We start from the raw sequence: 18,905 nt of genomic DNA, 5'->3' as shown, positions 1-18,905 counted from the left end.
GATCCTGCACCGGGCCCCCCGGAGCCCGCCCGAGCTGCCCAGCTTCCACGGCGTCATCCCCCTGAGCTACCAGAATAATGTGCACACCCTGCAGCCGCGGGGGGAGGCCCGGTTCGGGAGCGTGGCCCTGGCCTGGAGGGTGGCGCCGCAGGTCGGCCAGGGCCAGCAGCCCCAGCTGCACGTGGGGGTGGGATGAGGGGCTGGAAGGGCAGGGCTCTGACCCGCGGCAGAGCCTGTCTGGTGAGCCAGCGGCTCTATCTTCAGAGTCAGCCCAGCGCTGCTCCCCCGGCGCCGCCCCAGCAGGGCCAGGGCCAGAGGGGCCCAGGGGACCCTGCGGCGCAAGGTGGCTCCGACCCCTGCCCGGAGGGCCAGCTCCAGCCGCCCCTCGCCTGCGTTCGGAGCCAAGTCTGTAATAAAGCTGGTGCCACGTCACGGCCCCAGGAGACGCGGCTGCTGTTTGACTCTCGTGTTCGATACGCCGGGTGCCCTGCCCGCGTGGATCAGCTGCCTCCCGCAGCCAGCAACGGGGGAGGGGGTCGCTGTGGCATCGGCAGCACCCCGCTCTTCTGGGTGTGGGTACCCGGGCCGGGAGGCTGGCGGTGCCCAGAGGCAGAGGCCCACGGCTGGAGCTGCCCAGGCTCTATGGATGGACACTGGCGCGGGGTGACAGGCTGGCTGGACTCCGGGGAAGGATGGGCAGAAAGAAGAATTTTCTCCCTGGATCCTTCTTTGAATACTGAGGCTGGATCGCTGGCTCTGGCCTTGGGGGTGGCTGTGGGTGTGGCTGGCCCGGGGCCCCAACTCAGCACGGATTGCCCCACCCACCCGGCAAGGTCCCATCGGCAGCCCCACATAGCTCAGCACGGGGCACAGGTGGAGCCCCCGGGCAGGAAGCTGATTCCTTCCCTAGCCCACCCCATTGTGTGTGTCTGGGCTCCCCTATGTCTGTCCCTCCATCTCCAGACACCCCCAGTTGCTGCCCTTGGGCTTCCCTAGCCACCCCCGCCCATAGTTTCTGCCCTCACAGTGCCACCGCTGGGAGCAGCCTGACCCCCACTGCTGGGTGCTGGGACCCAGCAGGCTGGAGCCGGCTGCCGGACCTGTCGGGCTGGTTTGCCAGGCTGCCGGACCCGTCGGGCTGGTTTGCCACGGAGGGAGGCTGACAGGGAAACAGCCAGAGGGGGTTGGGTGGGAGCAGCCTCGCCAGGGACCGCTCCAGAGTCACGCCTGCCTGCCGTGCGCCCGGGGCCCCCACAGTGACCTGTCTCGGGTGCCCCCAGCCCCAGAGGGCAGCCCTGGCGGTGAGACCTCCCTCTGGGACACCCGTGGGTTGGGGTAGCCCCAGCTAGGATGTGCCGGGGGGCCCAGGCTCTGCCCCAAAGTGCTGCCAGGTGGAACAAGGGGAGGCCTGGGACTCAGGACGCCTGGGATCCATCCCTGGTTCCGCTGCTGACGCCCCGTGTGACTCTGGACGGCTCCAGTCCCCCTCCCCCACGCTCTGCATGGCGCTCTGCCCAACGCTAGGCCAGAGCCGTGGCAGAGCCAGGACCAGCCCCAGGTCTCCTGGGTTCCGGCCCAGTGCCCGGCCAGCCTCCCACACCTCTGGGCTCACGAGCTGCCCTTCCCGCGGGCGTCCCCAGGCCAGGGAAAGCAGGACCAGGTGCCACAGCGTGCCCGGTGCCTGCTTCCTCCGGACAGGGCCACGGGAGAGCCAGCGGTACTGCTGGGGGGCCCGGGAGACGGAGACCAGCAAGCTCTCCTTGGCTCTGCCGCACGTGGGCTGGGAACAGATTGGGGGGCAGGATGGCAGGACCCGGGAGGCCCTCTGGCCTCTACGCTTGCGGCTGCGGTAACCTCCGTGTGGCGAGAACAATGATCCTGTAATCAGCACGTTGCTCTGCCTCGTTGTTGCTAAGACACCAGAAAATCTGCCCTGGGCTCGTTCCTCCGGCACACAGGATACCGACGCACTGAGCTGTTCAGGGCAGGGACCGTCTCTCACGCTGTGCCGTGACCAGCACAACCGGGGCGCCCCCAGCCCGGTCGGGACCTCTGGGTGCTACTGTCATACCCAGAAGCAGTCATACAATACACAGTGCTTTTCTCAGCCACTGCAATGCAGCCACCTCTGGGGTGGAACGTGGCAGCTGTTCAGCGGCTGTTCAGCGACTGGGCCCAGGCAGCACTTACCTAAGGGGGAACTGCAGCTGCCTCGGGGTTGGCGGAGGGAGCAGCTGTTTAAACAGGGATCGCTTGCCCAGCACCGAGATGCAGCCACCTCTGGGGTGGGCCGTGACTGCTGTTCACCCGTGGTTTCCTTCCAGCGCTGGGGCTGAGCTGAGCGACCCTCCACACCCCGGATCCGCGCGTGACGTAGCTCAGCGGCCGCCGTCTGGTGAACCTGGCTGGGCGGGCAGGGGAGGCCGGCGGAGGGCAGGGCGTCCCGTGGGATGCCCCTCAAGTCGCCCACATGCCAGCTCGCTCCTCTCGACCCCAACTCTCGGGATCGTTGCCCCCCGCAGCCGGGGCGTGGCAGGGGCCTCGCGTTGACCCCGGCACGCGGCGCCCGGTGGCGGGGGAGGCTCCGACGCCGGCGGCTCCGGGGTGCGGGGGCCGGTGGGCCGCAGCCGAGGGGCGATGGGCTGGGCGCTCTGGCAGGCCCGGCGGTGGGGGGGGGCCAGTGCCGGGGGCCAGCGAAGGCACCGGGCTCTCTGGGCGCAGAGCAGGCGACTTGCCCGACCTGGCCCAGGGCTCCCTGCAGGGGCGCAGCAGCCGGGGGCTGGGCTCCCCAACCTCCCCCCGCCCCCCCGCCCCAAAGGCCCCCGAGAACTACAAGTCCCAGCCTGCACCGGGGCGGCTCGCCGGGTCCCTGGACACCCCAGACCAGCTGACGGCCGGCGGAGCGCGCGGACACCATTGGCACGGGCCGGGGAGGCGCCGGAGCGGGGCGATGCGCTGAGGGGGGGCGGCGTCCCCCCGCCAGGGCCCCCCTGCACCCCGATCTCCGGCTGGGTGAGCGGGCGCTGCAGTTCCGGGGGGGGGGGAGGCGCTGGCCGCTGCAAAGCCAGGTGGGGGGTAGAAAGGGGGGCTGACCCCCGCCGGCCCCCCGCCCCCCGGTGCCGCAGAGGAGGATGCGCGGGGGGGCCCCGAGAGAGGAGCTGGCAGCTCCCTGCGGCGATGAGGCTGCGGGCTTGACAGAGGCGAGCTGAGAAGGGAGCGGGGCTCGCCGGGGGGTGCCCCCCTCCGCCCGCCCTCCCGCCGTGGGGTGCCCCCCTCCGCCCCCCGTGGGGTGCCCCCCTCCGCCCGCCCTCCCGCCGTGGGGTGCCCGCTCCGCCCCCCGTGGGGTGCCCCCCTCCGCCCGCCCTCCCGCCGTGGGGTGCCCGCTCCGCCCCCCGTGGGGTGCCCCCCTCCGCCCGCCCTCCCGCCGTGGGGTGCCCGCTCCGCCCCCCGTGGGGTGCCCCCCTCCGCCCGCCCTCCCGCCGTGGGGTGCCCCCCTCCGCCCCCCGTGGGGTGCTGCTGGGCGGGCTTCCAGCCCGCGGGGCGCGCAGAGAGCCAGCGAGCTGGGGCCAGGGCTGGGCCAGGCGTGGGTGCGCCTTGCTGGGGCGCCAGCCGGGAGCAGGTGAGGAGGACGCTCTGCCAGCCGCTGGGTGGCAGGAAGTCGGTGTGTCCCAGCTGGGTCTGGCCTGTGCCCGCCAGCCCGGGCCCCTGAGCCGGTGACATACGGGTGAGCGGCGCTGGCCCGTCCTGCCACCTCGCCGGCTGGAGCCCTCGTGCCCTGACCCCCCGGCGCCGGGTCACCCACCGCCCGCGGGCTGCTGGGTGCCTCCAGCCTCGCGGAGCCGGACCCGAGCCGGGGCTCCGAGCCGGTCCCTGGTGTAGCCCGGGCCCCCGCTCTCTGTCCGCGCGGGCGGGTCCTCTATTTATCTGTCCTCAAAGAAAGAATAAAGCCTCCTTTCTTCTGAGCGAGTCCGCGGCCGACGCTCAGCACCGCGGCCAGGCAGAGCCGGCGCCCAGAGATGCAAAGGCCGGACGCGCCGGGCCCTCGCTTCAAAGGGAAGCTGCGCCATTGAGAGGTGCAGGGGTCCCCAGCCAGGCTCCCGGGGGGTCGGCGTGGCCGGCCGGGGGAAGGCCCACGCTCTCAGCCGCGCCGTTGGGCTGCGGGGGTTAGTCCGTAGCGCCGCCCACCCACCTGCGGCCCCTGCCCGCCGGGCTGCAGCCAAGGGGCCACGGGCTGGGAGCTCTGGATGCTGCTGCAGAGCTGGGAGCGCGCACCGGGGGCCAGTCCCGGGGCCGGCAAAGGCGGGCGGCTGTCCCAGCGCGGAGCCAGGAAGCATGTCCCAGCAGCCGTCGGCGATCTAGGCCGGCCGTCCCCGCGGAGGGCCCAGCATGGAGGCCGGGCACAAGGCGCTGCCGGGCGAGGAGGCCGGGGACGGGGCAGAGGACAGCGGCGGGGTCTGGAGCCACAAGCCCCATCCCTTCTGGACGGCCGTATTCGACTACGAGGCAGCGGCGGAAGAGGAGCTGACGCTGCGGCGCGGCGACCTGGTGGAGGTGCTCTCTCAGGACTCCACCGTCTCGGGAGACGAGGGCTGGTGGACGGGGAAAATCGAGGGCAAGGTGGGCGTCTTCCCCTGTGACTACGTGGCCAGCGGCCCCCCGTGCGGGCCCTGCCCTCTGCCGCTGGAGATCTCCTTCCAGGAGCTGCTGCTGGACGAGATCATCGGGGTGGGGGGCTTCGGGAAGGTCTACAAGGGCGCGTGGCGGGGGGAGGAGGTGGCGGTGAAGGCGGCGCGCCAGGACCCCGACGAGGACATCGGCGCCACGGCCGAGAGCGTCCGGCAGGAGGCCCGGCTGTTCTGCATGTTGCACCACCCCAACATTGTTGCCCTGAAGGCCGTGTGCCTCCAGCCGCCCAACCTGTGCCTGGTGATGGAGTACGCCCGGGGCGGCCCCCTCAGCCGAGCCCTGGCCGGCAGGAAGGTGCCGCCGGACGTGCTGGTGAACTGGGCCGTGCAGGTCGCCCGCGGCATGAACTACCTGCACAATGAGGCCGTGGTGCCCATCATCCACCGCGACCTGAAATCCATCAACAGTGAGTGCTGGGCGAGGGGCCGGCGGGGGGCAGCGCCGGCCCCCCAGGACTGACTCCCCGGGCGTGTGGGTGCCCCTGGGATGCGGGCGGGGCCCACACCACTGGGTAACAGACTGAGACCTGCCAAACTCACTTCACACATTGAACAGCTGCTGGCAGGAAAGCAGGTGTACCAGGATGGGACTGGCATCCTAGCGGGGACAGGCCCCCTGCCCCATTCCCCTGAGCCAGCCAGTCCGTGCCCTGAGGCCGGATGGGAGCCGGCGCCCCCTAGTGGGGACAGGCCCCCTGCCCCATTCCCTGCCCCCCTGAGCCAGCCAGTCCGTGCCCTGAGGCCGGATGGGAGCCGGCGCCCCCTAGTGGGGACAGGCCCTCTGCCCCATTCCCCTGAGCCAGCCAGTCCGTGCCCTGAGGCCGGATGGGAGCCGGAGCCCCCTAGCGGGGACAGGCCCCCTGCCCCATTCCCCTGAGCCAGCCAGTCCGTGCCCTGGGGCCGGATGGGAGCCGGAGCCCCCTAGCGGGGACAGGCCCCTGCCCCATTCCCTGCCCCCCTGAGCCAGCCAGTCCCTGCCCTGGGGCCGGATGGGAGCCGGCGCCCCCTAGTGGGGACAGGCCCCTGCCCCATTCCCCTGAGCCAGCCAGTCCGTGCCCTGGGGCCGGATGGGAGCCGGAGCCCCCTAACAAGGACAGGCCCCTGCCCCATTCCCCTGAGCCAGCCAGTCCGTGCCCTGGGGCCGGATGGGAGCCGGAGCCCCCTAACAAGGACAGGCCCCTGCCCCTTCCCCACCCCCCTGAGCCAGCCAGTCCCTGCCCTGGGGCCGGATGGGAGCCGGCGCCCCCTAGTGGGGACAGGCCCCTGCCCCATTCCCTGCCCCCCTGAGCCAGCCAGTCCGTGCCCTGGGGCCGGATGGGAGCCGGAGCCCCCTAACAAGGACAGGCCCCTGCCCCATTCCCCTGAGCCAGCCAGTCCGTGCCCTGGGACCGGATGGGAGCCGGAGCCCCCTAGCGGGGACAGGCCCCTGTCCTCCGAGCCAGCCAGTCTCCACCCTGGGGCTGGATGGGAGCTGGCGCCCCCCCTTCCCCAAGCACCCCTGAGTGGGGCCATGGGGCTGACCCCAATGTGCTGGCAGCCAGTGGGCCACACCAGTACCAAGCGGCACCAGGCCGGAGCAGGGCTGTATAGTTGCTATGGAGACACATGAACCCCTGTGCACCCCACCCCCCATCTTGTGGCCTGGGCCCCAGCAGGGGTGCAGCAAGGGGGGCCCCAGACCCCTCCCCCGGCCCCTGACCTGGCAAAGGAGGGGCAGTCAAGGGACATGGCAGCCTGGCGTACTCCAGTCAGGGGGTGCCCCCTCCCTGTGGGTGCCCCCTCACGCCCCCCTCACTCTCCTGCCCCCCCCAGTCCTGATCCTGGAGAAGATGGAGGACGGGGAGCTGGGCGGCCGCACGCTGAAGATCACGGACTTCGGGCTGGCCCGCGAGTGGCACAGGACGACCAAGATGAGCGCGGCCGGCACCTACGCCTGGATGGCGCCAGAGGTCATCCGGCTCTCGCGCTTCTCCAAGAGCAGCGACGTCTGGAGGTGCCGGGGCAGAGCGGGGGGCCCGCGGGGAGTGGGGATCAGTACGAGGGAGAGGGCGGGATCCCAACGGGCTGGGGGAGGGGGGTTCACAGCGTGGTGGGATGGGGGGGTCACCCCAACCCCCAGACCCATGCTCGGCACCCCCCCCAGCCCAGCCTGTCCCTGTGCTGCAGTTTTGGGGTGCTGCTGTGGGAACTGCTGACCGGGGAGGTGCCGTACCGGGAGATCGACGCGCTGGCCGTGGCCTACGGCGTGGCCATGAACAAGTTGACGCTGCCCATTCCTTCCACCTGCCCCGAGCCCTTCGCCCGCCTGCTGGCAGGTGAGTGCCCAGGGGAGATGGGGGGTGCGAGGGAGGGGGCTCTGGGGGTGCCCCTGGGCCTGGCTGATTCTCTCTCCCCACAGAGTGCTGGGACCCCGACCCCCACGCCCGGCCACCCTTCGGGAGCATCCTGGGGCGGCTGGTGGCCATCGAGCACTCGGCCATGTTCTCCATGGCCCTCGACGTCTTCCACTCGCTGCAGGACGACTGGAAGCTGGAAATCCAGCACATGTTCAGTGAACTGCGCACCAAGGAAAAGGTCAGTGGGACCCCCCTACCCTCCCGGATTCCAGCCCCCCCAACACAGCCCCCCTTCGGTCCCCCCACAGCTCCCCCAGCCACTGATCCCTCCTGGGACCCCCCCGTACTGCCCGTGCATGGCACAGCCCCCCTTTGGGTCGCCTCCCATCCCCCCACAGCTCCCCCAGCCACTGATCCCTCCTGGGACCCCCCCTACCGCCCGCCCCACGGCCCTCCCGGGTGCCGGCCCGTGCCCCACACTCTGCCCCCCCGTGCCCCAGGAGCTGCGGAGCCGGGAGGAGGAGCTGCTGCGGGCGGCCCAGGAGCAGAAGACGCAGGAGGAGAAGCTCCGGCGGCGCGAGCAGGAGCTGGCCGCCCGCGAGATCGACATCGTCCAGCGCGAGCTGCACTTGCTCATGGACCAACTGCACCAGGAGCGGCCCCGGGTCAAGGGGCGCAAGGGCCACTTCAAACGCAGCCGCCTCAAGCTGCGGGACGGGAACCGCATCAGCCTGCCCTCAGGTACCCCCCGCTGGCCCCCCCGCCGGCCCCCCGTGCCCCCCGCCGGCCCCCCTGGGCCCCCCTGGGCCCCCCGCCCACATCAGCCTGCCCTCAGGTACCCCCCGCTGGCCCCCCGTGCCCCCCTGTGCCCCCTGCCGGCCCCCCGCCCACATCAGCCTGCCCTCAGGTACCCCCTGTGCCCCCCGTGCCCCCTGGGCCCCCCGCCCACATCAGCCTGCCCACAGGTACCCCCTGTGCCCCCCGCCCACATCAGCCTGCCCTCAGGTACCCCTGGGCCCCCCACCGGCCCCCCTGTGCCCCCCTGTGCCCCTCGCCCACATCAGCCTGCCCTCAGGTACCCCCCGTGCCCCCCCTGGGCCCCCCACCGGCCCCCCTGGGCCCCCCGCCCACATCAGCCTGCCCTCAGGTACCCCCTGTGCCCCCCCTGTGCCCCCCGCCGGCCCCCCTGGGCCCCCCGCCCACATCAGCCTGCCCTCAGGTACCCGCTGGGCCCCCCTGGGCCCCCCGCCCACATCAGCCTGCCCTCAGGTACCCCCGTGCCCCCCCTGGGCCGCCCGCCGGCCCCCTGGGCCCCCCTGGGCCCCCCGCCCACATCAGCCTGCCCTCAGGTACCCCCCGTGCCCCCCTGGGCCCCCCGCCCACATCAGCCTGCCCTCAGGTACCCCCTGGGCCCCCCCTGGGCCCCCCTGGGCCCCCCGCCCACATCAGCCTGCCCTCAGGTACCCCCCGTGCCCCCTGTGCCCCCCGCCGGCCCCCCGCCCACATCAGCCTGCCCTCAGGTACCCCCCGTGCCCCCCCTGGGCCCCCCGCCCACATCAGCCTGCCCTCAGGTACCCCCCTGTGGCCCCCGCCAGTCCCCCTGTGGCTCCCAGCCACATCAGCCTCCCCTCAGGTACCTGCTGCAACCCCTGCCCCCCACCAGCCCCCCTGCACCCCCACCAGCCCTCCTGTGCCAAACAACCACCTCAGCCTGGCCTCAGGTACCCCCCACCCCCACCATGGGATTAGCCCCACAGGTTGGCACACAGTCACCCAATGGTGCCTCGCCCACTGTCACATCCACTCCTGGACCCACATCACTCCAAGGACCACAGCATCCTCTGTCATGCAGCCCCCCAGCCCTGCACCCCTCCTTTCCAGGCGCGAGTGCTGCAGTCCAGCTATCCCGCCACTTCCCCAGCAGTGATGGCAGCCAGTTGTCCGGCCACTTCCCCACGGCCCACCACCCTCTTCGCCCTCGCATCAGCCTGCAAATCCCAGCAGCCAGGCAGGAGTTCTCGCCAGCGCCCCCGGTCCCTGCGAGCGGCTCTGCTCCCTCAAGGCTGCCGGCTGCCCACCCTGCCTCCTCCAGCTCCAAAGGGTCACTGGCCCTGCCTGGCCCTGCAGCTCTTCTTATATGGGCCTGCCGGGCCCTGACTGGCTGTTTCTCTCAGCCCCTCTCAAATTGGCTGCCTCCTGCACAACTTCCCCAGGCCTCGAGTAACCCCTTAGAGGCCAGGGTGGGGCCAGTGCCCCGTCACACTGCATGTCTCTTGCTGAGGGGGTTAGTTCTCTCGGTCGGTTCTGAATCAGGGGCGAGAGAGATTGTGGGGGGGACCAGCTCCTGTTGGTGAGAGACGAGCTTGGCAGAGCTCTGCTCCTGACGTCTCCTCCCCCATCGTCTCTAACATCCGGGGACCAGCCCAGCTACGCCCCTGAGACTGACAGTCACCTTCCTGCCGTGGCCACCACAGACACGGGTGGGAGAGGAGAGATGGGGCTCTAGCCAATCTCCTCAGGATCCGGGGCAGCTTGGCCACAGGGGACGCTCTGGGCGGGCAGGTTGGCCATGCCAGCTGTTGCTCTGGACCCCGCATAGGGATGCCGTCTGGCTGGCATGGTCAGGTCCCCCTCCTGCATAGGTCCTGCTCGGGCCAGCAGAGCTGGCCAGGCCCTCTTGTCTCCCCACTCTCTTTGGGATTGTCTCGGGGTCCCCGGGCGATGCTCTGGAACTGCTCCCTACGAAGCCAGGCAGGACTCTGGGGGAGTCTCCTCTCGGCGAGCAGCCTGTCTGCAGGACACACAGCTCCCCCGGCTTCCACCTTCCTGGGTCTGACGTCGGAGCCTTCAGCCTCCTCTGCCCCTCCCTGCGCTTCCCACAGCCAGTCCGCCCAGGCGGGGTCCTGGGGGGCCAGAGGGTCCTGCCCCCCAACTTCGCAGTCAGACGGGACTCTCAGCCAGCCAGTAAAACAGAAGGTTTATTAGACGACAGGAACATGGTCTAACACAGAGCTTGTAGGTGCAGAGAACAGGACCCCTCAGCTGGGTCCATTTTGGGGGGCAGTGAGCCAGACAACCACGTCTGCCCTTCACTCCATGTCCCAGCCAGCCCCAAACTGAAACTCCCTCCAGCCCCTCCTCCTCTGGGCTTTGTTCCTTTCCCGGGCCAGGTGGTCACCTGATTCCTTTGTTCTCCAACCCTTTAGCTCTCACCTTGCAGGGGGGAAGGGCCCAGGCCATCAGTGGCCAGGAAACAGGGTGTTGGCCATTGTCTGTGTCCAGACCCCCGCACACACCTGCCCTCTAGGGCTCTGCAATGATCATACACCCTTATCCTACCCCCTAGAGACTTAAGAACTGCCTAGGGGAAACTGAGGCACCCCCACACTGTTCAGAGGACACATTAAGAACAGTCCTGCTTCGTCACAGGGATCTCCCCTGGACCCAGGGGGTGCTCAGCGGGGAGGGCCCGGGGGCTGGTGTCGCAGCCGCAATGCTCCCAGCACAGCCGCCCGGAGCCCCAGCGCCTCTGGGCCGGGCCCCAAACCGGCGACGGGTGGAATAATCCAGCCGCCTTCGTTTGTCCACCAATTAGACCGAAATCCTGACGCCCGTTTGGTCCCTTGTTTTCTGCTCCTCTGGTGCCCAGCTGAGGCGTCACCCAGCCTTGGGCGGAACCAGTTGCTCCCGGGCTGGCGCCTTCTCCCGGCTTCGTTACTACCGGGTCACATCACGGCACCGTGGGAGCTGCGCTCTCCTCCAGTGGCCCTTTGGTTGGGTAAAGTCGTAGGCCGGTTATCTCAGCAACTTCCTGTACCACCACCAACCCCCCGTATGCCCCATAACCCCCCGTATGCCCCATAACCCCCGCATTTGCCCCATAACTCCCCTGTATGCCCCATATCTCCCATAACCCCTGCAATTGCCCCATAACTCCCCTCTATGCCCCATATCTCCCATAACCCCCAGTATGCCCCATAACCCCCCGCATGCCCCATAACCCCTGCATTTGCCCCATAACTCCCCTGTATGCCCCATATGCCCCATAACCCCCTGTATGCCCCATAACCCCTGCATTTGCCCCATAACTCCCCTGTATGCCCCATATCCCCCATAACCCCCAGTATGCCCCATAATCCCCTGTATGCCCCATAACTCCACTGTATGCCCCATATTCCCCCCATACTCCCCATATCCCCCGTATGCCCCATAACCCCCCAATATACTCCATAACCCCCGCATTTGCCCCATAACTCCCCTGTATGCCCCATATGCCCCATAACCCCCCGTATGCCCCATAACCCCCCAATATGCTCCATAACCCCCGCATTTGCCCCATAACTCCCCTGTATGCCCCATATCTCCCATAACCCCCCGTATGCCCCATAACTTCCCCGTATGCCCCATATATGCCCCATTTCCGCCCTGTATTCCCCACATCCCCACATATGTCCCATAACCCCGATACACCACATAACCCCCCATTATGCCCCATATCCACCCCGTATGCCCCATAACCCCCCATACACCACATAACCCCCCCAGTATGCCCCATAACCCCCCGTATGCCCCATAACTCCACTGTATGCCCCATATTCCCCACATATGCCCCATATTCCCCCCCTTACTCCCCATATCCCCCGTATGCCCCATAACCACCGGCCCTGCCCTGCCCGCTGTGTCAGGCTGCCAGAAGTCGGGGCCCCGAACCTGCTCGGGGAGATCTATGGCAGTGCAGGGCGCCCGCCGCTGTAACCGCTGCCTTGGGGGGCTCCAGGGGGGCTGGGGCTCGGGGCCTGACCTGGCCTCTCTCCCCCCAGGCTTCCAACACAAGATCACGGTGCAGGCGTCGCCCACCCTGGACAAGCGGAAAGGCACCGGAGCCAACGGCACCAGCCCCCCTGCGAGCCCCATCATCATCCCCCGCCTGCGGGCCATCCGCCGTGAGTCCCCGTTCCCCCCCATCACCCCCCATAGCCCCCCCAGACTCTGCCTGTGGGCCATCCGCCGTGAGTCCCCGTTCCCCCCCATCACCCCCCATAGCCCCCCCAGACTCTGCCTGTGGGCCATCCGCCGTGAGTCCCCGTTCCCCCCATCACCCCCCATAGCCCCCCCAGACCCTGCCTATGGGCCATCCGCCATGAGTACCCCATTACCCCCCATAGCCCCCCAAACCCCGTCTGTGGGCCACCCGCCGTGAGTACCCCATTCCCCCCCATCACCCCCCATAGCCCCCCAACCCCCGCCTGCGGGCCATCCGCCGTGAGTCCCCGTTTTCCCCCATAGCCCCCCCAGACCCTGCCTGTGGGCCATCCGCCGTGAGTCCCCGTTCCCCCCCATCACCCCCCATAGCCCCCCCAGACTCTGCCTGTGGGCCATCCGCCGTGAGTCCCCGTTCCCCCCATCACCCCCCATAGCCCCCCCAGACCCTGCCTATGGGCCATCCGCCATGAGTACCCCATTACCCCCCATAGCCCCCCAACCCCCGTCTGTGGGCCACCCGCCGTGAGTACCCCATTCCCACCCATCACCCCCCATAGCCCCCCAACCCCCGCCTGCGGGCCATCCGCCGTGAGTCCCCGTTCCCCCCCATCACCCCCCATAGCCCCCCCAGACCCTGCCTATGGGCCATCTGCCGTGAGTCCCCGTTCCCCCCCATCACCCCCCATAGCCCCCCCAGACCCTGCCTATGGGCCATCCGCCGTGAGTCCCCGTTCCCCCCCATCACCCCCCATAGCCCCCCCAGACTCTGCCTGTGGGCCATCCGCCGTGAGTCCCCGTTCCCCCCCATCACCCCCCATAGCCCCCCCAGACCCTGCCTATGGGCCATCCGCCATGAGTACCCCATTACCCCCCATCACCCCCCATAGCCCCCCAACCCCCCGTCTGTGGGCCCCCCATAGCCCCCCCAGACCCTGCCTATGGGCCATCCGCCGTGAGTCCCCGTTCCCCCCCCATCACCCCCCATAGCCCCCCCAGACCCTGCCTATGGGCCATCCGCCGTGAGTCCCCGTTCCCCCCCATCACCCCCCATAGCCCCCCCAGACTCTGCCTATGGGCCATCCGCCGTGAGTCCCCGTTCCCCCCCATCACCCCCCATAGCCCCCCCAGACCCTGCCTATGGGCCATCCGCCATGAGTACCCCATTACCCCCCATCACCCCCCATAGCCCCCCAACCCCCCGTCTGTGGGCCCCCCATAGCCCCCCCAGACCCTGCCTATGGGCCATCCGCCGTAAGTCCCCGTTCCCCCCCATCACCCCCCATAGCCCCCCCAGACTCTGCCTGTGGGCCATCCGCCGTGAGTCCCCGTTCCCCCCCATCACCCCCCATAGCCCCCCCAGACCCTGCCTATGGGCCATCCGCCGTGAGTCCCCGTTCCCCCCCATCACCCCCCATAGCCCCCCCAGACCCTGCCTGTGGGCCATCCGCCGTGAGTCCCCGTTCCCCCCATCACCCCCCATAGCCCCCCCAGACCCTGCCTATGGGCCATCCGCCATGAGTACCCCATTACCCCCCATAGCCCCCCAACCCCCGTCTGTGGGCCACCCGCCGTGAGTACCCCGTTCCCCCCCATCACCCCCCATAGCCCCCCCAGACCCTGCCTATGGGCCATCCGCCGTGAGTCCCCGTTCCCCCCCATCACCCCCCATAGCCCCCCCAGACCCTGCCTATGGGCCATCCGCCGTGAGTCCCCGTTCCCCCCCATCACCCCCCATAGCCCCCCCCAGACTCTGCCTGTGGGCCATCCGCCGTGAGTCCCCGTTACCCCCCATCACCCCCCATAGCCCCCCCAGACTCTGCCTGTGGGCCATCCGCCGTGAGTCCCCGTTCCCCCCCATCACCCCCCATAGCCCCCCAACCCCCCCGTCTGTGGGCCCCCCATAGCCCCCCCAGACCCTGCCTATGGGCCATCCGCCGTGAGTCCCCGTTCCCCCCCATCACCCCCCATAGCCCCCCCAGACCCTGCCTATGGGCCATCCGCCATGAGTACCCCATTACCCCCCATAGCCCCCCAACCCCCGTCTGTGGGCCACCCGCCGTGAGTACCCCATTCCCCCCCATCACCCCCCATAGCCCCCCCAGACCCTGCCTGTGGGCCATCCGCCGTGAGTCCCCGTTTTCCCCCATCGCCCCCCATAGCCCCCCCAGACCGTGCCTGTGGGCCATCCGCCGTGAGTCCCCGTTCCCCCCCATCACCCCCCATAGCCCCCCCAGACCCTGCCTGTGGGCCATCCGCCGTGAGTACCCCATTCCCCCACATCACCCCCCATAGCCCCCCCAGACCCTGCCTGTGGGCCATCCGCCGTGAGTACCCCATTCCCCCCCATCACCCCCCATAGCCCCCCAGACCCTGCCTGTGGGCCATCCGCCGTGAGTCCCCGTTCCCCCCCATCGCCCCCCATAGCCCCCCCAGACCCTGCCTGTGGGCCATCCGCCGTGAGTCCCCGTTCCCCCCATCACCCCCCATAGCCCCCCCAGACCCTGCCTGTGGGCCATCCGCCGTGAGTACCCCATTCCCCCACATCACCCCCCATAGCCCCCCCAGACCCTGCCTGTGGGCCATCCGCCGTGAGTTCCCCGTTCCCCCCCATCGCCCCCCATAGTCCCCCCAGACCCTGCCTGTGGGCCATCCGCCGTGAGTATCCCATTACCCCCCATAGCCCCCCAACCCCCTCTGTGGGCCACCCGCCGTGAGTACCCCATTCCCCCCATCACTCCCCATAGCCCCCCAACCTCCATCTGTGGGCCATCCGCCGTGAGTACCCCATTCCCCCATCACCCTCCATAGCCCCCCCCGCCATGAGTACCCCATTACCTCCCATAGCCCCCCAACCCGTCTGTGGGCCATCCGCCGTGAGTACCCCATCACTCCCTATAGCCCCCCAACCCCTGTCTGTGGGCCACCTGCCGTGAGTACCCCATTCCCCCCCATCACTCCCCATAGCCCCCCAACCCCTGTCTGTGGGCCATCCGCCGTGAGTACCCCATTCCCCCCCATCACCCTCCATAGCCCCCCCAGACCCTGCCTGTGGGCCACCCGCCGTGAGTACCCCATTACCCCCCGTAGCCCCCCATCACCCTCCATAGTCCCCCCCACACCTGCGGACCATCCGTGTGAATTTGCCCCCCAGCTCTGCCATGACTCCTCCTTCCCTTGCTGGGTCTCTGCTGCCCAGGTCTCAGGCCAGGCACCCTGTGGGGCTGCCCCGAGGCCGGCTGTGCGGGCTGGTCCCGACTGGGCCGGGGAATGGTTGCGGCTCCTATCCCGGATCCAGGAACCAGGACCAGACCCAAGAACTGGCGCGTTATGAGCCAGTGTCTCCCCCCTCCCCCCGCACTGGGCGGTAACCCTGGGGAGACGCCCCCCGGCCATCTCCCCGCTCCCCCCCCCCATAGCTCCTACTGGGAGGGGTACTGAGCCCAGAAACCCCTCCCGCCCCCCGGGTCCCGATGAACTGCCGTGCGGGAGACTCGTCCCACTAACCCCCTCGTTGCAGTCACGCCCGTGGACGGCAGCCAGACGTGGGGCCGCAGCGCGGGGCTGAAGAAGGAGGAGCTGGGGGGCAACAAGAAGAAGGGGCGCACGTGGGGGCCCAGCTCCACGCTGCAGAAGGAGCGGCTCGGTGGGGAGGAGCGGTATGGGGCCAGAGAGTGAGGGGCACCGGCTGGATGGCGGGGAGCTCATGGCTGGGCTAGCAGGGGGCTGCGGGTCGGGAGGGAGGGGCACCGGCAGGGTTGGGGGGGCCCAGGGCTGGGCTGGCGGGGGCTGCGGGTCGGGAGCGAGGGGCACCGGCAGGGTTGGGGGGGCCCAGGGCTGGGCTGGCGGGGGCTGCGGGTCGGGAGCGAGGGGCACCGGCAGGGTTGGGGGGGCCAGGGCTGGGCTGGCGGGGGCTGCGGGTCGGGAGCGAGGGGCACCGGCAGGGTTGGGGGGGCCCAGGGCTGGGCTACCGGGGGCTGCGGGTCGGGAGCGAGGGGCACCGGCAGGGTTGGGGGGCCCAGGGCTGGGCTGGCGGGGGCTGCGGGTCGGGAGCGAGGGGCACCGGCAGGGTTGGGGGGGCCCAGGGCTGGGCTACCGGGGGCTGCGGGTCGGGAGCGAGGGGCACCGGCAGGGTTGGGGGGCCCAGGGCTGGGCTGGCGGGGGCTGCGGGTTGGGAGCGAGGGGCACCGGCAGGGTTGGGGGGCCCAGGGCTGGGCTACCGGGGGCTGCGGGTCGGGAGCGAGGGGCACCGGCAGGGCTGGGGGGGCTGGCGGGGGCTGCGGGTTGGGAGCGAGGGGCACCGGCAGGGTTGGGGGGCCCAGGGCTGGGCTACCGGGGGCTGCGGGTCGGGAGCGAGGGGCACCGGCAGGGCTGGGGGGGCCCAGGGCTGGGCTGGCGGGGGCTGCGGGTCGGGAGCGAGGGGCACCGGCAGGGTGGCACGGGGGGGCACTCACTTCGTAGCCGTCTCACCGTCTCTCCTGGCGCAGGCTGAAGGCTCTGGGCGAGGGCAGCAAGCAGTGGTCGTCCAGCGCCCCCAACCTGGGCAAGTCCCCGAAACGTGCCCCCATGGCAGGGGGCTTCGCCAGCCTGACGGAGATGGGTACGTGGGGGGGCGGGACTCAGGCCCCGAGGCGTGAGGGCAGCGGGGGGGGGGCATGTCGGGGGAAGTAGCAGGGGGACTTGGTGCTTCCAGCCGTGGGGCGAGGGGCCGTGCTAGCCACCCCCCAGCCCAGCACCCTGGAGCCTGGCTGGCTTAGAGGCCTCAGGGCAAGGAGTCCGACGCCCCCCAGGGGATGCCAGGGCCCAGAAGAGGGAGATGGGGGGCAAAGGCCCAGCAGGAGGGGCCCATGGGCAAGGGATGGGGGGGTCGCTGTGCCCCTCCCCTGGCACTGACCCCTGTCCGTCCGTCTGTCTGTCTGTCTCTCCCCAGAGGAGTACGCGGAGGCGGAGGGCAGCACCCCCCACTCCCCCTACCCGCCCCTCCCCCTGCCGGGGGGCGAGGACCAAGCCCCTGGGCCCGCAGACGAGCTGCCCCCCGGCGCCGAGGGCCTGCACCGAGCCGGGCCCCACGGGCGCAGCGAGTGGGCTCTGCTGGGCTGCGCCTCCGTCCTGGCCTCCGTGGGGCTGGGCAGCGACCTGCTGGAGCTGGGCCGGGAGGTGGCGGGGGGCCCGTTCCCGCGGGGGGGCCGCTCCCGGCGGGGCGAGGGGCCCCCCAGCTCCCTCACGCTGCTCTCGCTCTCCTCCCTCTGCGAGTGCAACTCCACCAAGTCCCTGCTGCCCGCGGCCGAGGAGCCGCCCGGCCCGGCCCCCCGCCCCACGGGGCCCCCCCCCGGCGCCCCCCCCGCCCACAACCCCCTGCTGGACCTCCGGGCCGAGAGCTTCAAGAGGGGCCCGCGCCAGTCGCTGACGCCCACCCACGTGACGGCCGCCCAGGTGGTGACCCGCGGGCACCGACGCACGCCCTCAGACGGGGCCCTGCGCCAGGCTGCGCTCAGCCAGCAGGGGGCGCCCACGGCCGGTGAGTGGGGGTGCCCCAGCGCCCCCCTGAGCAACATGATACAGGGGTCGTGCCCCCCGCGGCCCCTCCCTGACCCCCAACCCGCTCCTCAGCCCCTCCCTGACCCTCCACGCCAACCCCCTCCTCACCCCCAGCCCCTCCCTGACCCCCAACCTCAACCCCCTTCTTACCCCCCGCCCCTCCCTGCCTCCCCAACCCCCTCCTCACTCCCCCAGCCCCTCCCTGCCTCCCCGTCCCCCTCGCTGACCTGCCCATCCCTGCGTCTATCACACCCATGCCCCACCACAGCCCACCCCACCTCACCAGCCTGTTGGGGTCCCCAGCTCCCACCTCCCAGGTCCCGGGGCTGTTCTGGGGTCCCTGGGGCCCTCATTTCTCATCCCTCCCCCAACTCCCTAGGCCCCACTTCCCCTGCCAGAGCCAGGGGTCGAATCCAGGAGTCCGGGCTCCCTGCTCCCCATGGAGGGCCTGGGTGGGGTGTCTGGGGAGTGGTGCTGGGGGGGGGGTGGAAGCGGTGTGAGGAGTTGGGACTGTGAGGTGGAGGGAGGGGGCCTGTGGTTCAGGGGGGCTTTATGGGGGGATTCTGGGGGGGCTAATGGGCTGCAGTCACCCAGGCCAGCTAAGATGGTTTCCTCCCCCGTCCCCACAGGCTCCCAGGAGACCCTGGACCCCCCCACGCTCTTCCCACCCCCGGCACGGCGCAGGCCCCCTGAGAAGGACCCGGCTGTGGAGCGCCCCAAGACCCTGGAGTTCGTGCCCCGGCCCCGCCCCTCGCCCTCCCGCTCCCGCCTCGACCCCTGGAAACTCGTCTCCTTCGGAAGGACTCACCGCGCGTCCCCGGGCAGCGGGTGCGAGACGCAGGGGGAGCAGGGCAGAGTCGGCGGGGAGCCACCGGACCCCGCCAGTGCCCGCCAGACGCTGCTGGACATAGACATGGAGGGTCAGAGCAAGGACAGCACGGTGCCCCTCTGTGGGGGGGCGCTGCACTCCAGCAGCCTGGACGCCGACATGTCCCACTGACCTGGCACTGCGCCCCCCCGGAGACCAGGGAACCACCCATGAATGTATACCCCCCCCACAGCCGGTGTGGGGCACCAGACCTACCTGGGGGCGGGGGGGGGCCTCTTGGATGGACCAGCCTCTTTACTGTGCGCCTGCTCTACCATCCCCCACTCTGCTGCTGACCCCATTCCCCACCCTCAGCAGGCTGAGATCCCACCGCACCCACCAACCGCTCCAAAGGTTCTGCTGTGGGAGAAGCTGCTGCCCCAGAGAAGCAGGGTTGGGAAGGGAATTGTGGGGGAGGGGAGCATGTGTATTTATTGATTGGGGGGTTAAGAACCCCCACCCCTATTTAAATTCCATGTGGTGTTTGTAAAAAAAAAA

At 70.4% G+C, this 18,905-nt stretch overlaps 1 protein-coding gene across 2 annotated transcripts; it reads left to right on the top strand.

Moving 5' to 3' along the window:
- The first annotated feature begins 3,466 nt into the window (after positions 1–3,466).
- On the top strand, positions 3,467–18,905 carry MAP3K10 (mitogen-activated protein kinase kinase kinase 10). Of its 2 annotated transcripts, XM_084612856.1 has the most exons (10): positions 3,467–5,092; positions 6,498–6,678; positions 6,852–7,000; positions 7,084–7,259; positions 7,522–7,762; positions 11,842–11,964; positions 15,522–15,660; positions 16,489–16,601; positions 16,932–17,519; positions 18,169–18,905. In XM_084612856.1, the coding sequence occupies exons 1-10, from the start codon at positions 4,387–4,389 to the stop codon at positions 18,537–18,539; spliced, it is 2,787 nt and encodes a 928-aa protein (XP_084468982.1). In that variant the 5' UTR covers positions 3,467–4,386; the 3' UTR covers positions 18,540–18,905. The 2 variants fall into 2 exon arrangements, with proteins under 2 accessions (XP_084468982.1, XP_084468983.1); XM_084612857.1 differs by lacking the exon at positions 11,842–11,964.

Source organism: Lepidochelys olivacea (assembly GCF_965140295.1).
Source record: "Lepidochelys olivacea isolate rLepOli2 genome assembly, chromosome: 23".
NCBI classification, from domain to species: Eukaryota; Metazoa; Chordata; order Testudines; family Cheloniidae; genus Lepidochelys; species Lepidochelys olivacea.
Note: the sequence above shows the minus strand (reverse complement) of the source record. Positions and strands in the feature narration are given on the sequence as shown.